The sequence below is a fragment of the Falco naumanni genome, chromosome 3 (genome assembly GCF_017639655.2).
Source record: "Falco naumanni isolate bFalNau1 chromosome 3, bFalNau1.pat, whole genome shotgun sequence".
NCBI classification, from domain to species: domain Eukaryota; kingdom Metazoa; phylum Chordata; class Aves; order Falconiformes; family Falconidae; genus Falco; species Falco naumanni.
Genome location: NC_054056.1, coordinates 114,787,241 through 114,809,407, shown reverse-complemented (window position 1 = coordinate 114,809,407; position 22,167 = coordinate 114,787,241). Strand labels below are relative to the sequence as shown.

Genomic DNA, 22,167 nt, shown 5'->3' with positions numbered 1-22,167 from the left:
GTTCAGACTGGACATAGGAAAAGGTTCTTCACTGAGAGGATGGTGAGTCATGGCACCAAGCCTGTCAGAGTTTAAGGAGCGTCTGGATGATGCTATTAGCCCTATGGTTTAGTTTTAGGTAGTCTTGGAAGAGGCAGGGGGTTAGACTTGATAATCCTTATGGGTTCTTTCTAAATTGAGATATTCTATGATGCTATGATTCTATGATAGAATTATTCACTAAAAATGTATCTATACATTTATAGAATACCTTGCGCTCCTGCTACTTTCTGTACATCCAAGTTTGATAGTTCACTATAAATCATTTTATCATGTGGGAAGGCTGGACCACTAGACACGCACATACACATATATAAACACTGCTTTTTAAAATTACAATTTATTTACAGAGATATGAAGGTTTTTTTATATATAAGTATGATTGGTGAGTGATAATAGCAAAATGGGGTGAATAGCAAATTAAAAGGCATGACTCTCTCACTACCAAATATGAAAAAGGATCTGCTACAGATAGATGGTAGTATTGATCAGATGTCACACCTTTTATTGGGGGAGATAACACTGGAACAATCCTTTTTGTGTATTTGTTCCAGTTCTTGTAGAGATTGTCATCATCTGTTATATCCTCTAGTTATCTTCTCTGTATTTTCACCATGCAACTGATGTTTTACAGATGCTAGATATTTGTTCTTTTTTTTTTTTCCTTTTTATAATTTAAATTCCGGTCAGTCTGTAATATGCCTGGTAACTTGCGATTTTTATTTATGCCTTTGGGGTCTCTGGTATGTTATTCTAGGACTGTATTCTCAAGACATCTGCTATCATCTGCTGCCTACACTCTCAATCTCAGTATTGAATATCACTGTTTCAAATGGATGGGCCTAATCTTATCTCTATTTTAAGAAGTGTCAAAAAAATAGTCAACTATTCTGCAGTTTTGCAACTGTGATGTCTATTTATACACATCTGTACTGCAACCACAGTAATGAGATGTTCATATTAACTCTATATATGCATTCATCTGAATACCAGAAAGAAGACAGACATGGTAGCATATATTACTATGTAAATTTACTCATTGCTTTTAGAGCTACACTGTATAATGTAGATAGCAGCTAGAGTTCAGAGCTGTTGGGTTTCTCCTCATATATAGTTTAAGTTTCAGTAAGATTACATGTATCATTCATTTCATCAGTATACCACCGTATCTCTGTTACTTAATAAGTAAGTAAACTGGTAATTTTAAAATCACCAGTATTTCTTTATCGATTCATAAATGAAGGCTGTTATTACCTAATGTCCTGCTTTCTTCACCAAAACCATGAAAAGAAGTGCAGAAGTACCAAAAACATGCAAGAAGCATCATCTTGAAATAATTTAAATCTTTACACCCCTTGGAATGAAAGATTTCCTCCATCCTAAAATGCCCTGTACTATAAGGTATTGCAAACTGGGCCAGGAGGTTAAAAAAAAGAAAAAAAAAAATTGTCTCTTAAGTCTTTATCTACTCTATCTGCCACCACCTCTAAGGTATGAAATCATGATGTATCCATATACCAGCCTCTTTTAGACCAGAGACAGCAGTTATGATTTCTTCCTCAGGCTGTGGTATTAGCCAGATGGATACCTGAGATATTAGCTATTTGTATTATCAAATAGAGTGACTTGACAAAGGTCCATAAATTTTGTTTTCTTTTTCATCTTTCTTCTGCTGCTCATTAATCATAGTAAAGGCAGAGATAAATTGGCCAGCTTCAGGTTCTTGCAGTTGGGTCAATATCCTGAAAAATGTCTTGTTTTCCTGAAGTCTTTGCACTGACTGGATGTTTTCTTTTCTTTTACTTTTTTCCTTTCCTTACTTTCAGAGTTCGTGAGTCAGAATATTCTTATGGGTTTGATGACAATCTTCTGTTCTGTCCACCATATTCTTCACCTATCTATCTCTTTCTCCTCATTTGAAGGTTTCTTTTCAGAACTGCAGATGAGTCTTATTTTCCTCTATACAGCTTTTCCTTTGGATTTTGCCTATTGGTATCTTTTTAAGAAGCTTTCAGAACTTCCTGCTCTTTAGACTTTTTTTTATTATTATTATTATCACATCCTTTCTTTTATTTCTTGATGTTTCTCTATTCATCTGTTGTAGTTTGCATACTTTCTAATCATTACTTAACCTTATTCCATCTTCAGTGCTTTTTCTGCTATCTGGTATGCTCTTTAGCTGGTCTTTTATACTTCTGAATTAAGGATATCAATACATTCTTCGTATGTTTCACATTTACCTGTGAACTACAGGTTGGGTGTCCCATCCCACAGTTAGCCTGTCATCTCTGCCTGTGATTATCTTTTTCTCTTTCTCTTTGGACAGCTTTTAGAGCTACTGTTGCTTGGCTTTCTCCCTAGGCTTTTTGTACACTTCCTTATTAGTGCTGTTCCATCAATTCCCAATGCTCAGTCCTCTCTGCCATAGCACTTGTAACACTTCCTTCTTGTTTCTTATTAACAAAGATTTTTAAAAATCTTTTTTTATATCTCTCTCACCAAACCCTTTTGCATCTTCTGACTTACAATTTCATAACATCAGTAAAGACAGATTTTGAAAGCCTGAATTATTATATTAATTTTTTTATATTTTTTACAAACCCTGATTTCACTTTGCGCACAAATCCTGTCATAAAGAGAGGGGACAAAAAATGAAAGAAAATGAAAACTAAAACACACACACACACCAAGATTAAACATTATTTTTCTTTATAAAGGGCATCTTAAAAAATTGGAAATATCCACTGACGTGTTTGTTTCCAGCTTACTGTTTTCCAAGTTACAGGAGTACAATGTAGCCAAAGACCTTTCTGACATGAGTTTCTGTGAATATGCAGCCCTTTCCACTTCTTCTCTGTTATTCTACTGAATTAAATGGTTTATTTCAAGGGCAAACGTGTCATTATTTCCTCTCTTTTCTGCTAGAAAGAGCAGAAAAATTATATTAATTTGAATTGTTATTTGTATGGATAATTTACCTTGGAGGGTACTTGTTGTACTTAAATATCACATAATTCAATTGGGAGTAAGGAAAAGGAAATGCAAGTTTCAAAATCACCTCTATAATGAATATTCTGTGGATTCTTTTTCCTAGTTAATTACCTTCAGTGATTCTTATATAATACATCTACATCATAAATGCGTTGTGAGGTCAAAGTCATTAGTACTTGTATGGTGTTTGAAGATGCTTGCAAGGAACACATTAAAAAGGGACAAATATATTAATTACTATTATAGTACCAGAGCCTGGGGGGATTAGAATATTAAAATTATGTTAAAATACATCTTCTGAGAACTACAGTAATCTGACAAATGACTGCTTATTTCTGGGCCTAGCTCACTAATGTATAATTCTAGTTTAACGTATAATAAAATTTGCAAGTAAACAAGGAGAAAATTACAGAATTCACAGGTCTTATTAATAATACAGCTGGTGCCATATTCTCCAGTATATTATCACTGTCTCCTTTATGCACTTCTATAGAGTTCAGATTAGGCTTTAGATCCTGAAAGTCAAAGACTCCTACCAAATTCATCAGAAGCAATCTGCACCTATGTAAAAGACAAAGCAAGACCCAGGGCAAGTAGTACTAAGTCACACCCACACTGAATGTTTTTTAAACCCTGACATGACTGATAATCTTCAATGCCTTTGGATTTCTGGTCCAGATTTCAGATCAGAGCAAGCAATATAATTGTAATATTGAGCATCAGTGGTCTTCAGTGATTTCAGAGAACTGAAGCAAAGCAAAACAAGCTGATGGTTTGACAGTTGATATGCACAGCGTAACTGATATACTGGTGTACTCCTCCTGCTCACTTCTTTCAATGGTTTCTGTCAGGTTTTTCATAGGAATCAGCAGAAGTCTAGAAAGCATGTCTCTCTTCCTCATGAGCAAGGGATCAATGTGGTGACTTCTGCATCCTGAATGGCACGCAGAAGTGTAGCAATGCCCTTGTGCTTTTCCTGCCAGGTACCTCACCGGTGACTGGCCAGCAAAAGCTGAAGAGCTAAGGTAACATTAAAAATTATAGGTTATCCTTATTGGTTTTGGGTAATGGGGTGTACATCATCCTGAGCAAAACCCACTGAGTAAACCTCACTTTGTGATAGTGATGAAATTAAGGAGACCAAGTCTCTTCCCACAGACTTTGAAGGGAAGATCAAATCTACATTTTTCAGAAGTGCCTGATGGATTTTATTGGGTGTATAAGCAGCCATACTCACTGCAGCTGAAGGGAAGGATAGCTGATATGATTTATTCTATTTCCTGTGTATGTGTATTAAAATAGCATTAATTAATATATTACATGTCCATTATGACATTCATAACTAAGGAAGCAGTAACTATTAGACACATATTACTACACTGCAAATTGATATTTTTTTTTAGTTAATTTTAAACGTATTGAACACATTCTTCGGTTTTCTTCTAATTATCCTTCAAAGCTGATTCTACATGCTTTTTTAAAAATAAAATAATAAAAATCTTATACAATTGACCTAGTAATAAATACTGCTAGTTTGAACTTACAAAGGAAATGTGAAAATCAGAAACAAGAAATAATTCAGTTACATGTAATAGAGAAAAATTACCACCTTTCATTTGTTTGTAAAGTAGACCAGTTTCTCATTAATATATTGTGTTGTTGTGATAGGTGCCTTTATGATGACTGTCCTCTGTTTTTACAGATATAACATGGCAGATTTGTAAGCTTTATTTGGACAATGCCATGTTGATTGCTATACTTGGTGGTTTGATTTTTTCCCTATTGCCTTTTTTTTTTTTTTTTTTTTTTTTTGACTTGTAGCACTGAAGTTACTGGACATGGTTTATTCTGTATCTTTCTTTTACATACCTCATTGCTATTTCAGAGCAAACGTGCTTTAGGAGCAATTATACATTCTAGAACTGCAATTTGCTACATACTAAGATGATTCAAAAAGTGTATTTCCCAGTCAAGGCAACACTGCTCAGAACTTAGATATATTCAACAAAAAAGCCTCTGTATCTTCTAGCAGAATTTACACAGACCTACATCTACAAATGGAGTTCAGTCTGGCTGGAGTTACGAGACATTTGTGAATTGGAAACCGATGGAGTTTTTAGGACAGCTCTATCACCCCTACATTCTTATATTTTAAAGATGTTCAGATTTTCACTTTCAGCCCTAGTCTAGATGATCACTAAAGCAATCATTAGTACAGTGTAAAGTATTTATAATTTTCATCTTGTTTTTCCATTGTATTTGTATAGTAATGTTTTATCTTTCCTAAATTTAATTTCGTGTTTGAGACTTTGTTCTGTTAAATCAGTGATTCATTCCATTTTAATAACAGTAGTGATATAAACCATGAATCTGTCTATTGTGCCTTCTTTATGAGACACAAGTACTTTTAGGGACTCACTGAAATAAGTGTTTCTGTTCTAAAAAGTTGAAAACTGAACACTTCTGAGAACTCATCTCTGATTCAACAGTTATGCACATGCTTATCCCATTGATATTGGCATTATTGTTCATGTGATTAACAACTGACTTGTCAAAAGTATCATCTTTTGAAATAAAAAACCCCAAACAACAAAACCCGAGGAAGCTTAACATTTACTCTTATTTGCCTTTTTATGTAAGAATAAATGTGTAATGTAGTCAAACTATGAAAGGGAATAAATAATTGTGCAAAGTGCCTTATATTTACAGGTTCTTTATTGCACAATACCTGGTAGTATTTGATGGAGGAAAATAATTGGGATAAAAGGAGAAATCTGAAAGTCCTCTGATCCTCAGGAATAGCCCATATCTAAACTATCACATGCATATGATGATTTATTTTCTTTTCCATGTTTTTTTCACTTCTTTCCTATATGCTTAAAATCATATCTGCACTTTATGGAAGTACAGTAGGAGAGATTGATACTTTCTTTCTCTGGGGGAAAAGTTGAACAGGATATAGAAACTATTTTGATTCAGCAAGAAATGACAGAGGCAATGGCAAGCATTTCTTGTTTTGAAGGACTGGTATATTCCACTAAAATTTAGAGATGGTCTTTAAGATTAGAAGATTTTATAGAGTCTAAATAACTAGCAGATTTCAAAGTCCGTATGGCAATATTTCTTCTGGTAGTAGCTATCTATATTAAAATTTAGAATGCTGGGAGAACAGATAACTAATTTTTCCCAAATTCCAAAGACCTATTAAATAATCTTTTTTTGTCATGTTTCTGCTTGTGTAATTTCATATTATGTTGACAGTGTTGGACAAAAAAACCCAAAATATCTGTTGTAGGTAATGGAAAACAGATATTTATTGTAATAAAAACAAGTAAGTCTTCTGAAAACAGGAAGTGAGTACGTAAGTATGAACAATTGTAATTGGGTGAGGATAAAAATTCAGCTCAACCATAGCTATTTTTATGAGAATATTATAATTTGACATTAATTAATTAATTAATTAATTAATTAATTAATTAAATAAGATTAGATCTTAATTACGCTTGTGGTATTAGGAAAGTTTAGATTCAATTTATGTAGAATGAGATCCTGAAATGGGTAAGCATGTACCTGACATTGACTCTAAGATCATATATTTGAAAAGTCCAATGGACATCAGGTGAAATTTTCTTTGGGGTCTGCTCAAACGGAAATTGATGTTCTTGGAACTTCACCTCATACCATGTGAAACTAAGTTGACTTTGGACATTTCAGGTACTTCTGTGGTGCAAGTTACAGCTACTGATGCCGATGACCCTTCATATGGAAACAGTGCCAGAGTAATTTACAGCATACTTCAGGGACAGCCCTATTTCTCCGTGGAACCAGAAACAGGTCAGGAAAATTGTCATTATTTCCATTTCCCATAAGCTGTAGACTTTTCTTTAATTTTAAAAAATCTAGATCACCTACAAAATTAATTCTAAAAACTTACTGAAATGAAATAATATTTTTTGCTTTTTTCCTCCTAATTTATAATTATTTTAAGAAATATAAAAACTTCAGGGTTATTACAGCTGGCATTATGAAGTATAAGTAATTTTACAGTTGTACTATTGATAGCTTAAGTATCTAGTAAACATTTCTAGTAAAGGCAGGAAAGAAGGTTTGTGTCCTAGAAAATGTTGTTCTTTTTCCTTAATGGTTCTAACTTGGACTAATAAAGATGTTCTTCTTTCTACTCATAAACCTTATGTATAAATAGCTTGAATCAATTTTAGTATGTAATGTAAACTGGAAAGGGAGCTGTGAAGTAGAACTAAGGTTTGTTCAACAAAGTAGCTTCTACTGAAGACTATTTGTAAAGCTTATGAACAGAAATTCATACTTTAAACCATGAAATGAATATTTAAGAAATATATTTTACAGACTAATACAAAAAAGATGCAGGAGATTGCTGCACATAAAAAATAAAGTGTTTATTAACAAATTTTTTACAATTATTATTTATATTAGGCATCATCAGGACTGCTTTGCCAAACATGAACAGAGAGAACAGGGAGCAGTACCAAGTAGTTATCCAGGCAAAGGACATGGGAGGCCAGATGGGTGGATTATCAGGGACCACCACCGTGAACATCACTTTGACTGATGTCAACGACAATCCACCTCGCTTCCCGCAGAGTAAGCTGCATTTAATAGTTGCCTTGAACTGTAAGAGCTTCAAACTAAAGAGTTAAGCAATCACCATTTGGTTTAATTTAGAGTAAGTCTAGATTATGCGCACACATGAACAAAAGGCTTATGTACTGATTTATTCACTGTTATTAAAGCAGTATATGAAATGTTACAGCATTTGTTTGTTAGAAAACAGTTGCACAGTCAAATATAACTGCAGCACACCTGGAATACTTTCCAGTACTATGGGAGGGGGTGGTAGGTGGACTCTTAAGAACATTACAGCAATGTTTTTATTTTCCCCTACGTATTGCTTAAGTTCTACATACTCCTTATTTGAAAATAAAACATGTAGTAATTCTAGATATGCAGAAATATTTGAACTGTAGTATCTGCTTACAATTTAGTCATGAAGAATATGGAAAAAAACCCCACTTGAATCAAGCAGATTTGTACTTTTTCAGTTACAATGCTACAAAACCTAAAAGAAAATTTCCCAAGATACAGTAAATGAACAAAATGCAATTTAACTTACTTTTTTGTTTTGGTTTGGTTTTGTAACATAAAAATATTAAATTAAGTAACATCAAACGTTAAAGTTTATACATTTAAAATATATTTGAAGCCTTTTGCATATACTGAATCTGTAATATTTGGAAAATGGTTTGGACATATTTAATAGCTAAAAGATTTAGAGTATCCTCACTGCTCATTTTTTCTGCTGTATAACTACTGAATCCAGCAGAATCAGCTTCAATTTTTTTCTGATTTTAACATGTTCTTTATGGCACAAATGGAGTACCTAATTTTGTTCAATTTAGTATTGCAGATAATAGATACGTGTCTTTTAAGATGTTTGTCAATGTGTGATTTCATATACACACTCAAAATAGAAAGATCACGAACAACTGAGTACTTACAGTTTCTGCATTTCCACACAGGTCCTATTCTGGACAGAATTTATTGTTAATGACATTTTATGTTCTTTGTATTTCTACACTTTTTTTATTTATTATTTTTCTTGTTTTCATTTGTATATAGAGGATTATGGTAATTCCAGTGATGTGTAGGTGAGGAATGCTATATTCCTTTCTGGTCTTATTGAGGAAGACTATTTAAAAAGAGGTCATGTTCAAAACTATACAGAAAGTTAATTTCAGGAGTTAAGTTTAAGACAGCATATAAGCATCAGACATGCACAGTTATGCTATTCTTTTGTTTCTTTCTTTCTTAAATACCCTGTTAGTTTAATACATAGAATGATAGAATCAACTTTATAGACCACTTTTACATGACTTCTCTGGCAGTCCAATATCGTATTTGAGTCAGATGAGAATCTCATGTATTATCCTAGAAATATCTCTGCATTTTCTGTTAATGTCAGTTTAAATCAGATGTGACCTTTGCTTTAAAGAAACTTCTAGTAACACTCTGATGTTTGGTTTTTATTGTGGTTTTGTTTTTCTCTCTACTTTCTCTCTGACAATAGCTGTGCTAGATATAAATGTATGTTTCACTGGAAATGAAAACTAAAACATTTAGAAAGATGATTCATTTTACTAGATATATGAAAGTAAAAATAGCTATTGACTTTTTAGAATATCTTTATATTTAATCTCAAAATGCAAATAGACCTTATAATGATTTCCAATTTTAATAGAGTTCAATTAGACTACTGGAATTGAAACTGATTAAGTTAAATTATTCTTATTCCGTTCCATTAATAAAAAACAGTTGTGTATTAGGTTCATGAGACAATCATATTCATATCAGATTTATAAGTTACCAGGAAAAATACTAAAATGTCTATTATGTTTTCACAGGACCCAGCAAATTACAGCTACAAGTTTCAATAAAATATTTCATAACTTGTTAAACTTCTTCCACAAGAAACTCAAACTCATATTAGAATTGTGGAAAATTCTACATATTATGTTTTATCATACTTCCTCAAAAAAAGACAGAAGAGCAATTAATTCATCTGTTGTTTAGATCACAGAGCAAGGACTCTTCAGAACATTTTTCTCCTCTTAAAGAACTCCTGAAAAGCATATCGGTAGCAGCGGCTGCTCTTCTGAGGCAACATGATAAAATTTAAAATGTATCAAGATTCTACACAGAAAGACTTAAATACCTCAGATATTGTGTCTGTTTCGACTGTAACCTTTCCAAGTGTTTTTAGAAGGAAGGAGATTGTGCTGACCAATGATAAATGGAAAAAAAGTGGTTTATGGACTTAGGAGCCTGAGTTTGACTGAAACTCAGTGCATTTGAGTTATGGCAGCCTATGTCTCCTGTGAGACTATAGCCTCTATTATTCTGTAAGAATATTTACCTTTACATTATATGCCTATTCAACAGTAAATTGGAAGAAAGGTAAACATGAATAAGAGTGCTTTTTCATTTTTTATGGCTGTCTGAAGTATTTCCAGACACCAGTAGACTTTAATATTCAAGCTGATTTCCACTCTCCTTAGTATATGGAAAAGCTTCTCCTTGCCTCGATCGTCCCGTTTTCATTCCTGACGGACAAATGAAAGACTATCACTCACTGGAGTAAATGCAAACAGTAAATTATTTTCCCTGAGGAAGAAGAGAAATAAGAGAAAAAGGATTGACAGCAGAGTTTTGCAAGAATAATTCTAGTTCAGTGTAGTTTGTGTTCTGATACAGTGTCTAAAGCTGCACTTCATCCCATACTTAAGCAATGCACTAAATTTCTTCAGTGACAAAAATAATAAAATGTCTCATACTGTGGTGGAGATTTCTATAAATGGATAGGTTAGACATAATATTATCTTTCAGATGATAGGTTTCTAGTTATTTTCACTCTCTGTTTCTGCTGCCTTAGCAATTCAAGATATATATTCTAACCACTTGGTGAACTAAATTAATGAGTTTGGGATTGTGGTGGGAGTCAAAAGTTGTGTCCACAAGGCATGGCTTGGGGATGTAGTTTTAAGCACTCCCCCCAAAAATGTGGTGGAGAATAGTTGTAACAACATAAAACTAATTATAACATATAAATACTAATTTGGAAAAAAAGTGGAAAGTGTTTTTTCCACCATAGTCTCACATAGTACCAAATAAATACTAAATGGGAGGAGAGGCTATTTTTTCTTCTGTTTTTTTTTTAATCATTAACCGATTACAGAGAGATTATATACTAACATAGCAAAGTACACAGATTTAGGTATTAGAGAAAGGTAATGAAAATGTCAGAGCAAATGCAAGATAAAACGCATGGCTGAGACACTAAACTGTAACTGAATAAAAATAAATTCATATAAAAAGAATGTGAAGTACGGCTATAAAGTATTGATTCTGATGCTCTATATGTTTCATATCTAAAGCTGCCTAAATAAAATTACATAAAGATATTTAATTTTATTATTTGTCAGTCGATATTTACTTACAAACTATATGTGATTGTGTTAATTTTTTTAAATTTTGCTTTTTTTTAATCACTTTTTAGATTTGGCAAAGTATAACAGAACAGAACAGAACAAACTAGTTGTGTGGAATGAGAGAAAGTCTCAAACGTCCTAATGAATAGTAGTGGGGTTTTTTTTCAGTGAATGTTCCTGGAAACAAAAACAGTTCCTTTGTCACTCTGTAGCTGGCTTGTAATATAGTTTGAGACACTGATAATCCTCATGACTCACCTGTGCTTTCCTGAAGATATGATAAGATCATGTTGCCAGTGGCCTTCCTGTATTGCAGTGTTCATAAGCCTTATTAAAGTATGAATTAATTGCTTTAACAAATATAGGCACACCTTCTGCTTGTGGATTTTCAAAACCCTATCCCTGCATTAGGATGTAATTCAAATTTATTTAATATTGTATCTATCTAATTTTGAAAGCTGAAATGTCAGGCTGCTGCTCAGAAGTGAGGGGATTCAGTTCTTTGTATTGCTTCCATGACAGAATAGGTGTAAAACGTATCCCAAAGATTCGCCTTAGATATTAAGGGGGAAAAAGCAGAGTGAAGCCTGAAAAGAACACAGAGCAGTCTTTCTAGGTGATGTTTCATAAATGACATAGACAAGAAAAGTATGGATTGATTCTTCTTTGAGACAGGGGAATAGAGGTCCTTTTCAACACTACTTTTCTGTGAATTTGTTTTTCTACAATTTTGTTTTCAGTCTACCACCTAAAAGTTTTCCTCTTCTTAGTTCTCTGCCTCACATTTTGCCCATCCTCTTGGTATTAAAGGACACCTTTTCTAGGATAAAACATACACAAAAATATGTAATTAGCTATTGTGTGACACTGTGTTACTTAATGCCTGTGTAGTGGCTTGTGGGGCTCCTGAGCGGCTCTTTGTCACTTTGACAGGTACCATCCACCTCCGCATTCCTGAGTCCTCCCCAGTTGGGACAGCCATCGGTAGCATCAAAGCCACAGATGCAGACACTGGAAAAAATGCTGAAGTAGAATACAGAATTATAGATGGTGATGGGACAGATATGTTTGATATTGCAACACAGAAGGACACACAAGAAGGCATCATAACTGTGCGAAAGGTGATTATTAAAAACATTCACTAAATGATTTTGGTGTCAATTTCATGCCACAAATGTTCATTGCAAAAAAAGTGCTTGGATCATATGAATGCATGTTCTAACTGCTTAACATTTGCAAGCATCCACCATCAGTGTCTGAAAGGTACGATTTCTTTTTAAGATGAAATGGAAATAACAGGTGGTTCCAATATCTGAGGTGCAGCATGGGTTTAAAGCATTATTGCCAGCAAAGTATGTTAAGAAATGGACCACCCCCAATGTGTTTGTACTAATTATCTCTGTGATTCCAAATACAGATTTATTTAGTATTCCTGTAACCTATTTTCTTCATCAAGCAATACATAGTTCATTCACTACTGAGAGAGGTAGGTTTTCCTTATCCTAGGAGATTCTCATCAACTTAGGTGACCGGTGTATGACAGAATACAATCATACGCATGGGAACTGAGTCACAAGCTATGTTGTTTTATTCCTGTTTCCAACATGTAAAGCTGGTTAACACATGAGCAGTAAATAATGATGGTGTCCCTGTTTCAGAGCTAGCTGTCTTGTGCGTCAGAGCACTTTCAGAGGTGTAAGATCTCACATTTAGAAATGCCATCCTCTTGTTCCTCAACAATTTCCCTTCCAGAAGTCCCTCAGTCCTTTTCTTTGGGATTTTGAGATGTGTTTCTAAATAGTTCAGGCAGCATTTCTAACATAAAACACTGTTTATATTAGCTTTTAAAACAAATCTCCTTAAGCATAAAGTAACGAATTAAACACTACTATGAAATATATCTCCATATTTCTTGATGATGGCAACCAAGGAAAAGATAAGTTCTGCAAAGATCAGAGTATGTTCCTTTTTAACCTCTATGTTATTCTATAAGCATAGTCATCATTATTTTTCCTTTTCCTAGAACTTTGCAAAGGCTTCTCTTGAGGTGTTCTTCTTGCTTGCTTCATATTTTTGGCACAAAGTGCTATTATATTAAATCAATAGAGTCTTGAAGAAAACAGTCTAATAACTCCACCAAGCATAAAACTCTCATAATTTATAACACAGAAGCTCTGAAAATGTCACCAATAAATACTAACGAACAAGATCTCATTCTGTCATTAGCAATCTGGCACATTTTGCAATTTCCAGGATGCTTTTCCATACCGATAAATAAGTTGTTTATTCGGATAGCACAGACAACAGCAGTAACTAGCAAGGAAGAAGATATGCTTAGTTTGTTAATTTATAAAAATATTCTTTTTTTAATTTGTTTTTTATTTAGCCATGTTGATTGTTGTTTCTGTTTTCAATGATGAGTAACTATGAATAGCTGGAGTTCCTTTACTGATCCCCTAAACTAGTAAGTCTGAATTTAATACCTGCCACAAAAGAACTTTTTCTAGACAAATTCTCACAGATTAAATAATTGCCTTGCCACAATGTCATACATTTGGGCAACAGTTTTGTTCATTACTGGTGATACATTGGAATACCTCTGTAATCCATGCGTTTCATATCCATGTTTTGTAGAATAGCCTGAAGAGATGTCCAAACTGGATGTGAATGTACTAGTAGCATGTTAGCTACATCTTCATGGCACAACTTCTGGCCAATTAAGCCAGCTAATTAGAATAAAGCAGGGTCAACATGGCTTCTTTGCTTCTAGGCTTGAAGCCAGCACCCCTTAATAGCAGCATATTGCACTTTGTAGACACACCAATGGTCTCATATCTAGGTTACATAGCAGCCCTTTGTTGCGTTTCTCAATTCTATTCATAGATATTCTCCCTTCTGTTCTAACTACCTTTTTAAATCAAGTATCGGGCAGTGGGGAAAATCATTCTTTCACTAGACTTCATCTTTCTGCTTTTAAATAGAATATTTAAATTTCTAGGGTGTCCCTCTAGCATCTTTCATGAACATTAATTTGTATTTAAAAGCAGTTAGGCAGAAAAAAACAAGTCTTCTACCATTCACTTTGATGAATGTAAACCACCAGCTTGATACCTCCCTGAGATTTTGGGGGAGTTAATAGTGTCTTCTCTGTGTCAGTAGGGTAAATTCTGAACTTGCTCATTTCCTCTGTATCATTAACTGTCTAACACTTTTAATCTATGACAGTTAGAAAAATTTGAATGAATAAAGGTTCTTCTCTATCCAAAATAGTTTCTAATTACAAACCTGAACCTTTCCTCCTTCCATTTTAAAAATGAACTTCTGACGTCAGTTCTATTTTGAAAAAAACAAACAAACAAACTCAAACAAACCCAACAAAATCTCTGATGCTGGATTAATTAAGTTAAATGAAAACTAACAACATTAAGCTCTTACTGTTTCTCTAGATACAGAGTACTTTGACACATCCCTCCTTCCTTAAAAGAAACCTAAACCATTCCTAATTCTTAAGGCCAGATACATGTTTCTGACAATAAGGATACTCAGACTATTTTGAGTATCCAAGAGTTTATAGCATTTCCTAAGAAATATTAGTATTAAGTACCTTGTTCTGAAATGTCATTATTTCAAGTCTGTATTTTGAAGTATTTTAAATGCCTATATGATTTCTTCATATCCATGTTCAGCTGTGAAACAGCTGCAAAATTCATAAAAATAATTGGTAAATTTGCACTGAAAATTTTTGTCATTGGTGCTATAATAATACAAATAATATTTAGGAAGAGAAACTTCCTCTAAAAACAATGGGAATTTATCACTAAAGAAAGTGATCACAATGCTGTGGAAAATCTGAACTGTATTTGGGTTCCCCCGACTGAGAGCAAGATCTGAGAAGTCTTGAGTCCTCTTCAGTTTCCATTATGTATGTAGGGCAATATCTTTCAATATATAATGTAATATAATAAACTTTATCATCATCTTCATTTTTAGCCACTGGACTACGAGACAAGACGACTTTATACCTTGAAAGTAGAGGCTGAGAATACACATGTGGATCCACGCTTCTATTATCTTGGGCCTTTTAAAGATACAACTATTGTGAAAATCTCTGTAGAAGATGTAGATGAACCTCCTGTCTTCAGCAGATCTTCATACCTTTTTGAGGTGCATGAAGATATTGAGTTGGGGACAATAATAGGAACAGTAATGGCACGGGATCCTGATTCGGCCTCTAGTCCAATAAGGTAATACTCCAGTCTCTGTAAACACAGCGTTTGCTAACAAAATTAACAGAAATAGTAATACAACATGAATATTCATGTACACATTGTGCACAGGAAGATGTTAATTTTTTCGTGTTATTTACTAGTGTCCCAGAGATAGACACAATTGAGAATGATGTTATCTATAAGCGTCCAAACACCTTGGGGAACAGCCATTCACTTGACATACAGGAGACTCAGGAAATGTTTTCTAGTACTTCAGATCTCAGAAAATGTATACAATTACATATTGATTTCAAATAGGCCTTTCAGGACAATTTCTTGCTTCACACTGAAAAAGTGCCAAACCATTTTATGGCCCAGGAAGGGGACAGAGCTTTAATGCTTCCTCAGGTTGGTCCTGGAAAGTATGCAATGCTGATCTCACCTGCTCTGGTTGGTGCCTCCTGTTCTGCAGGCTTCCCAGAGTAATTGCTATACAAGATAAAATTATCTGTGTGTGCTGAAATATGCCAAGGAATTAGACCTTGAAAAATTAATAACTCTAAAAATCTTTTCTACATATACCACTAGATACTACAGGCTACGTCTCATCTAGCTGAGTGTAGTAAACTATATTTTGATATGGGTTTTTTTGTTTGTTTTTCTATAACGCGTAAGATTTAAGAAACAGATAAGGCAATTCAGTCCAAGTTGAACGTCTGTTGTCTGAAATACCGAACAAAGCACAAAAACTATATTCTGGCAAAAGAACCTTGTTTAATGACTTCAAAGTCAATTTCTGCATATTTCTTAATGAGGCCCAGGTGGTAAAACTGAATTAGGAAATGAAACTGAATCTAATTTTCTCCTACAGTAATTCGTGTGTATGGAAAAGATAGGATATAACACCAAGCCTCTAAAATTTAAGAATATATAAATAACTTAGCATTGCATCTTTATCCACTCTAATTGCATGAGACCACCGACAATTTCAGTATTTATATTTTCTTAATCATGACTGTAAAAAGAACAAACTTTGAGCTTTCACTCATTTTGTTTCTGATGCAACTTAATCAATTGAACAACTGTAGCATGTATTTTCCTCATCACTATTATTTGCAGAGTAGCGACTTATATATTATTTTATATAACATTTCTATGTCCTATTGATGTTTTGCTCATTCTCCCATAGAAAATTATTTTGAAGAGGCAGGTGGAGCAGACCAATATTAATAAGAGCAAAGAAATTTCAAAATTTTTTACAAGGGACGATTGAACCCAGATTTAGTTCACTTGGAGAACAAAACTGAAGATATATGTGATAATGCTCTTCATAGTACAGTCATTTCTTTCAGCTTTCATTTAATGTTATTTAGTTGAAGACAAGAACATTAAAACAACTTCCATAGCGTAGATAAAATTATCTTTAGTATTTGCTTTGTTCTTCAACTTCCAAAGCAACCTTGAATATACATTCAAACAAGAATTAGCTAGGATAAGTTTTTACATGCTTTCACTTCTTAAATTATCTACACTAAATACAAAGCGCTATGTATTTGCCCCAGAAGTGAACAACTAACACTTTAACTAAAGTATTTTGAAGTTGGTATATTTTGGAATTAGGGAAGTTTGTACAGTACTCAAATAGTTAGTTAAAAAATATTACAAGCTTCAGACTGTAGAATTGATTCAGTTTTTTGGTTGGGTTTTTTTTTTTTGTTTGCCTGTTTATTTTATTTATTAGTTTCTGTTTATTAAGACTCCATATAAGTTAGGCTTCCTATAAATTTAGTGCCAATAGCTTCCTGTTTTACTAATTTCCATTTTGTTCAATGAATAAGGAGCTATTTCCAAACGATAATAATTCTTGTGCATTTGCAGGTTATTAGAGGCAATATGATGGGGTAAAAATATGTGCTTATCTCATGGCTATGATCAAATGGTATTGAATTTTTAATCGAACAATGTGGAATACATCTCATTAGCTAAAGAAATTGTTATTGCCTATTGAAAAAACGTTAGCTAGAGTGCTGTCAAAATAAGTTCTTTTCCTCATTAAAACTACTTCCATGGATGAAGTAAAATCAAATGCTTATCACATAAGCCAAATAGTCTTAATATATAATATAATTCCTCTGAAAAATAACAGGTTTTTGTTTAATCCTAACAGTTATTATAGTCAGCTAGTAATAAAAAAAAAAAAAAAAAATTTAAGCAAATCTTTCCTGCACTTTAGAAGTCTTTTGGGCTGTTCTAATTTCCTTCTGTTTTGTTTCTGTATTCATTTTGTTGTTGGCTTTTCTGTTGGGGCTTTGTTTGTTTTACATATTTGTGCTACCATGTAAAGTGGAGTGACCAAACATAACACACCAAAACATTATAGACTGTATTTTCATATGACCATATTTTTTCATTTTGCTCAATTTAATTAAGTACTGTATATAAAAACAGATACACATGATGAACTCTTTAGATCACTCATAAACATTAATAAAAACATGAACAATTCTTTCTATTGCACTGTACAAGTGTACTAGCAGACTTTTTTTTTTTAATTTGGCTCACTTCTGCCAATTAGTTACATAAATGTTCTGTACTTCACAAAATCCTACATTTAATTCAACATCAAAGGTTCAATCCTAACTTTGAAGGCAGTGCTAAACATTAGAAAAAATGGAGGAAAGAGAAATTTTTATGATTCTAGTTTGACATTCTGCCATATTGTCTTAGTTTTGCCTGTAGAAGTATGGCAACTATAGTAGCATATGAGGTCCTTTAACATCAGTAGTCATGAACGTGAAATTTCTGCATATGAACTTATTTTTACTGAGGTTTTTTTAACTCAATCACTAGTAAATTAATATATCCTGAAGTGTAGAAGCTGAGCTTGTAACGATACTTCTGAAAAGCTCATAAATGAGCTGTCAGTCATAGTCTGAAGGAGCAGTACATCAAAGAAAATTTTCCTTTCAGGATTAAAACAATTATTTAATTATTAGATTGAAATTCTGACTTATTTTCTATGATTCTCATCTATGTCTATAAAAGTTCAGATGATCAAATATTACATCACAAATATTACTATTGTATCATATTTATGAAATTCTTGCAATTTTTATTCTTCATTCTATGGAGCTAACAGAATTTTCCTAAGTGTTTACAGAAACTAAATGCATGTCTTCTCAAAACTAACCTTTGTAATGTAACATTAAAAGCTATATTAACTTGTGAAATGTATGTTTTCTTCCATTTTCTATTATTTTGATAATACTTTTTTTTTTTTTTATTATATTTAGGTTTTCTCTGGATCGTCACACCGACCTTGACAGGATATTCAATATTCATTCTGGAAATGGGTCCATCTATACTTCAAAGACACTTGACCGTGAGATATCACAGTGGCACAATCTTAGTGTTATAGCAGCTGAGATCAGTAAGCCAATTTAGACTCACTCTTTCAGTTTTTCCTTAGTCTGCAAAATTACAGCTTGACTTTGAGGCAAAAAAACCTCCCTGCCTTCTCCCCCTGCCCCTTTCTATTAGATATTCTGGGAAAATAAACTGGGGGTATCTAACAACAGTCTCCTCGTTGCTTTTTTTTCTTAACTACTTCCACCACTGACCTTTAGTGTTCAAGTTACTTCTGAACTGTTAGCCAATTAAATAATAACACTGCAGTAACTCTGTTTTCTTCTTTTTCTTTGATGATAATGACATGATTTTACATTTAAAGTAGAAGAGTTCTGGATAAAAATCTATGGTTTTGTCTCTTATCATTTTCTTCATTTCCTTAGAAACAATTTCATTATCTCTTCCTATGGTATCTACATCTACAGCTTTTGGAATCAATACATCGTACAAGTTAGGTTCAATTTGATTCCTAAGCTGTAGCATTTCTTGGGAGTATTTAAATCAGCTTTCAGTAGATATTTTCACGTTAAAAGTACAAAGAAAGCAGAGATATTTCTAAACCTGTTAGATTATTGAGATTAACTCTAACCACCCAACAGAAAATTTTCTAAAGAGACATACATCTGATCTTTGAAATAAGCTAGTGAGGATCACTTGATTTCAAAGTTACTGGTTTTGGGGGGGTAATTTTACATCAATAAAAAAAGAAAAGGAAAATTGGAAAAAGCTTATCAGCAGTGAAACATGGCTGGCCAGAACAACACTGCAGAGCCTATTAACCACTCCTAGTCTGCCTGTCCCCATTTTTGTAGTCCAGATTAATAAACTGGTTGTATTGAGCACACCTGGTAGCTGTACTTTTATTCAAAAACCTTTCATTTTCTCTTGTAATGCATTGTCCTGAGCTTACAATCCTTCATAGTGTGGTCCAGTGTTGCAAGAATAGTTTTCAGAAGTATTTATATAATGAAAAAACTTAGCATTTTTGTATGATTATATCACAATGCTAAACTTATTTCCTGGTCAGGATACTTTGAGCAAATTTACATTCTGGACCTAGTTGGAGTAGCTAGCATTCTCCAGAGGTATGATAGTTTTGGAGGAAGAAGTAAAGGGGGAGATTTAGGTCTTTAAATCTTTAAAAATATTACCTGTGAAGCATGACACAATGGGAAAGCAGTGTTAAGATTTATTTGGAAAGTCGGTATAAAAATGCAAAAGACTATGAAAAACTGCCAGACTGTGAAAAACCTGCCATTTTAAACAATTCCAATAGTCAAAAACATCTACATCTCAGTCTTTAGCAAAGATGTTATTAATAACAAATGAATTTAATGACAGCTAATCCTAAACGTTTACTCTTTTATTTGAAGCTGCTTAAAAGAAAAAGAAAAAGAAAAAGGAAAAAAAAAAACCCAAAACCACAGTAATTTTGAATCATCTCTAGTGTTACTTATCCCACTCATTAACAATAAACAAATTAAAATTGCAAAATCATATGCAGAATTCCAAAAAATGGCTGCACTTCTTTACTCCCAGGTATTATTTCAGATTCTTGGTATAGCAAATAGATCAGCAAGTGAGAACAAGGACACTTGTATTCCTGAATTAGCTGATACTTATGAAAGGACACTCTAAATAATACTAGGGTTTTGTCATTTGGCAAAGGGGAGGTTACTATTCTTGTTCTTAACCTAAGGTCTAAAAATCTACGTTCATATTTTTTAAGGCAATTTAAACATAAAATCTCTGAATCTAATAAATTCTTTACCAGATTTGGTGGGGGATACTTTCATTGTTTTTGTGGATTTTCTCCCTACTTATTAAGGCACAAGAGGAAAGTCAGGCTTGAAAAATTTTCCAAATATGCATGCATGTTGTGATTGAAATTAACTCTATCCCAGCCAAAACCAGCATAATTCACAAAGTCAATAATGTATTTTCTGTGTAAAACAAAACAAATTATGAGTACTTTTAAAATTAAAAATCAAAACCTTACAGCAGAATAATACTCTTCTTCCCACAAAATAATCAAATTTGTCATTATAGTACTGGGCATACTTTTTATATACTATATTGCATAGATAAATAACAGTTGCAGACCCTATTTACATGTGAAATCTTCATTACTCACTAGATAACAATAATTTAATTTTTACTTAAAGCAAAACATCTTATTTTTCAGGGGGCCTGATTCTTACCTGGTGTAAGTTTGTATGTTACATTTTGACCAGTTTCATACCTAACCTTGTTTGTTTATTGCTCATGAAATTTGAAAGAAAACAGAAAACTTTTAGTAGGAAAATAAATTCATTATTCTTCTCTCTTCTCCTGTCAGACAACCCCAAAGATACTACTCGCGTTCCAGTCTATGTAAGAATTTTGGATGTTAATGACAATGCCCCACAGTTTGCTGTATTCTACGATACTTTTGTCTGTGAAAATGCAAGAGCTGGACAGGTATGCCTTTGATAAACACTTCCTAGTATCCAGTTTTGCTATGGCATTCAACTGTAGATTATTCTTGCCTCTTTCTTGGGAGAAATCATGTCCGAAACAGCTTCTGAAATGTTGAAAATTAAAACAAAGTAACTCTGCAGTTGAGGCGTGGAGTGAAATACCAATACATTACAACAGCATTAGTGTGTGAATTACCACTTTTCTTTACCTAACCCTGTAACACTGTTAAATCCTGAGTAGATATGTCCAAGACACATGGTCATAATTAGTTTTGCTATTATCTTTACAAAGTAAAACATTATATGTAACTACTAAGAATTTCAATCTATATTTTCAATAACTCTCAAATAGCAAAATACAGATATATTTCAACCCACGCTGATGGTGGTTACAGACAGCTACATCTCTCATACTTTTGTTTTTTCCCCATTGTTAGCCTTATCTTTATTATCACACCAAAACCTTTGGAAAAGAACATACAAAACATACATTTTTTTAACTGGTGACATAATATTTTGTTTTGCCTCCTAGAGGCTACATAATGTCTACTTCAATTTAAGTGAAAGGACTGCAGTCCTTAATATCTAGTTCCTAACAGTCAGCTGCTTATTAGAACTGTTAAAAAACTGGTTTCCTATTACAGCACAGCATGTCCCAGGGCACAGTCAGCCAATAATAAATCCTTTAAAATGGTAGCAGTAGTATCTCAGTGCAATCATTTTAGCACCTTTGAAATGAACATGGGAGAAGTATCAGTTTATCTTAACTCTTTCAGTCCTACAGGTATGGCATTTGGGTTGTATTACAAATTTCACATTCAGATTGCCATCCTTCTTTCTAGAAGTATCATCAGCTGGAAATTAGAACAGAGGATTTAAGGAGCAAATTTATAATGCATAAAATATCTAAAGTTACTGAGCAAGGGCATTTATCTGCCTCAAGGGTTATAAAAGAATTCGAACTGTTAAATAGATAGAAATCACTGGCTAAACATCTAGAATTTTTGACAGTTGTAGTGTCTTCCATAAATGCTAAAA

General features: G+C 33.2%; 1 protein-coding gene across 1 annotated transcript in view; it reads left to right on the top strand.

The window, feature by feature from the left end:
- Window positions 1-22,167, top strand: part of CDH10 (cadherin 10) — a 102,363-nt gene that overhangs the window by 67,037 nt on the left and 13,159 nt on the right. Inside the window, exons 4-9 of the mRNA XM_040588233.1 lie at window positions 6,745-6,864; window positions 7,486-7,653; window positions 11,988-12,175; window positions 15,045-15,298; window positions 18,556-18,692; window positions 21,009-21,130. Coding sequence (XP_040444167.1) covers window positions 6,745-6,864; window positions 7,486-7,653; window positions 11,988-12,175; window positions 15,045-15,298; window positions 18,556-18,692; window positions 21,009-21,130 — 989 coding nt within the window. The remainder of the gene's footprint in view (window positions 1-6,744; window positions 6,865-7,485; window positions 7,654-11,987; window positions 12,176-15,044; window positions 15,299-18,555; window positions 18,693-21,008; window positions 21,131-22,167) is intronic.